The 2,820-nt window shown below is 26.0% G+C and overlaps 1 protein-coding gene across 1 annotated transcript; it reads left to right on the top strand.

Annotated features, from left to right (window-relative positions):
* Window positions 1–736: 736 nt before the first annotated feature.
* Window positions 737–2,337, top strand: LOC129618902 (uncharacterized). The gene is made up of 4 exons (XM_055533930.1): window positions 737–799; window positions 876–1,028; window positions 1,547–1,711; window positions 1,801–2,337. The coding sequence occupies exons 1-4, from the start codon at window positions 737–739 to the stop codon at window positions 1,945–1,947; spliced, it is 528 nt and encodes a 175-aa protein (XP_055389905.1). The 3' UTR covers window positions 1,948–2,337.
* The last annotated feature ends 483 nt before the right edge of the window (window positions 2,338–2,820 follow it).

The following is a 2,820-nucleotide window of genomic DNA, read 5'->3' as shown; positions in this document are numbered from 1 at the left end:
TAAATTAATGCTGCCTCTTTTAAAGGCACTCCGAAATTGAAGACGTACATCGAATGAAGTATCGAATTATAATTTCAATTCGAACATAAAATAAACCTACAATAACAGTATCTATCCTGTATGTAAGAGAAGATATTTTGTCGCTTAAGAGCACTTGTCCTCTAATTACCCGCAAAGGTACATTTAATCAAGAATTGTATCCAAAAATGTAACATATATATATAGGAACTGATTGCAAGAATATTTTCTTAGCAAGTAATTTCAAGAAATTACCAAGTACTGCTGCTCATAAGAGTTGTCAAATTCTCTGTTACTGCTCATAAGAGTTGTCAAAATCCGTGTTACTGCCCATAAGAATTGCCCAAAACAAAAATGACGAAAGTGTTTGAACTATGAAGCAGACAACATTAGAAAGTAATTAATTTGACGAGTATACAAAAATTAACATACTAAAACGATAAGTTAATCAACTATTAATGAGAAAATAATTGCTTGAAAATTATAAGAAAATTATCATTTTAAAAACCGCGAGATTTCCATATTGGATTGCATACTATAAAAATCATTCGTCACTTTTATACCTAATTACATGTGACCATATAAAATTTTCGGAAGTCTTTGTCATTAAGAGTTATCTGAAATTTGATTAAAAGTAATTAAATGGAAATTATTACTTTTTACCGTTATAGAACAGATTTTCTAAATATTTTTTGCACATTTGTTAAGCTTAGGTAATATGAGCAAGTTCAATTTTTTAATTTTTTTAATATTTTTAATTTTTAGAGATTCAATTGGAGTGGTAAATAATATTAAAATTATATTTATATGTAAAATTAAATTTAAAAATTTATTCTTTACTCAACAATTTATTTTAGAAATCCTTTAAAAGCATCACGTTACGTAATATACAATGTGAAGGAAATCCAGAAATTGTTGTTAATTTTACATGCGTTTTAAAAGCTGTCAATAGAGATAAAGTTATTGGAATTCTTGACGGTGATGTTATAACAAGGGTTACCAATGTTATGGTAGGTACAAAATTAGTTTAGGGATCTACATAATAGATCTGTCCGTGTACGTGAATGTAAAACCTCGAAAAAGAATAAAGTTATAGTGAGAGTAAATGCGAGAATATGATTAATTTTCAAATAATTGAAGCAATTTTTAAGAAAAATTACCATACAGCACTTGTATAATTGTCACTCATTTATTTTCTATTTGAGTTTTATTTAAAAATAATAAAAATAATAACAAAACTTTTCGAGAAATTTCGAGTTATGTTAAAAAAAAAAAACAAAAATGCTGACTTTGACGAGCTGTAACTCGAAAACTATGGCTCAGATTAAATTAATTGTAAGACTAAAATTAAAATGCAATCAATTGCTTGTAATACAAGCTGCTAATGATAACTCCCTGTTGTACGCATGCGTACAATTATTTGCTGGAAATTGGTCAAAGAATCACCCTTACATATACTTACGAATTATGTACGTAATTTTCATAGCGATTATATTGAAACTAATAGAAAATATTAAAAATTTTATAGATAAATTTTAATACATTTGCTCGTCTTAATGGTTGGAAACAATGGATTATTCACGGAACATTTGATTTATGTGAAGTTTTAGCCGGAAAATATCATCCACTTTTTAAAATTTTTAAATCAACTCTAATAAAATATACAAACATTAATCATACATGCCCATTTGAGGTAAATTTTTCTAATTTTTATTTTAGATTTTATTTTATTAATAAATTTTTATAATTTCTTACAATATGTACATTCGCATATACATACAGGGTCATCTTTTTGTTAGAGATTTAGTATTTGATTCATTAGATTTTGGAAATTCTATTTTACCACCTAAGGATTATCGTGCCGTATTAAGAGGATATGGTTATAAAACACAATACTTCAATATTACTATTGACGTTCGAATAACATAAATTCATTAATTATATTGTAATATGATGAATTCATTTTGCCGCGATGTGTAATAAAATAAATATTAATTAAAAATAGTTAAAATAACATGAAATTTTACTTCAAATATGTCATTTATAAGAAGAAAATCTTGTTTTTGTTTAAGAATGTCGGGGCCTACCTTAATGCAATTCATAGTTTGTTTAACATACTCAGTTGCCAATGAGTTTTCTTTTTGGCCTAGTGCAAGTCCTTGGCGGTGGTGGCCGTGCGGCCCTCCCCTTTCCTGCTTGACACATTCAGCAATATTAAAATTTCAATTGCTGACTATGTCAAATTTATATTTAGTCTGCATCTGCACACATAATTAGAAAAATTTTCTCTTCGCAATATAATTATAAGCATTAGAATTATTATACAACAATATTGTATGTGTATGTATATAGATTCACAGAACAAATTCTTTATAAAACTTACCGCTAATAACAGTAGCTGCGATAAGCAACTTTAAATATACATATACATATACACGTACAAATAATTATCAATCTTACGCTCTTCAACATTTAAAATTATTTTTAAAAAATTTTGTACAATTATCTGAAATGAAAACAAAACAAATTAATAAAAATAAATAAAATTTATTTAAAAATTTATAAATTAAAATATTTAATCGATTTATTCTCTCAATTATTTTTATAATGATGCCAATTAAAGAAATCATTTATTAAATTTAGCAAAGATAAGAAACAAAAAGTAGAATCGCTTCTTGACGCCTAATGACACAAAATGTAAAAAAAAAACATCAAACTCCTAATAAAACCACAAAATCTAATAAGAAATTAAATAAGAATAAAAAAAAAGAAGCAGAAAACAAAAATATCACATTGCATTTA

This window comes from Condylostylus longicornis, unplaced genomic scaffold (assembly GCF_029603195.1).
Source record: "Condylostylus longicornis isolate FDR11 unplaced genomic scaffold, ASM2960319v2 ptg000010l, whole genome shotgun sequence".
Lineage (NCBI taxonomy): Eukaryota > Metazoa > Arthropoda > Insecta > Diptera > Dolichopodidae > Condylostylus > Condylostylus longicornis.
This window is presented reverse-complemented; position numbering and strand designations above follow the sequence as displayed.

What these genes read in the sequence shown, in the direction of transcription:
- LOC129618902 (XM_055533930.1), top strand. Translation starts at nt 737, where the DNA reads ATGAGCAAGTTCAATTTTTTAATTTTTTTAATATTTTTAATTTTTAGA. An exon ending in TTAGAGATTCAATTGGAGTG is followed by an intron (nt 800 to 875) that starts GTAAATAATATT and finishes AATTTATTTTAG; the next exon opens with AAATCCTTTAAAAGCATCAC. An exon ending in CAAGGGTTACCAATGTTATG is followed by an intron (nt 1,029 to 1,546) that starts GTAGGTACAAAA and finishes AAAATTTTATAG; the next exon opens with ATAAATTTTAATACATTTGC.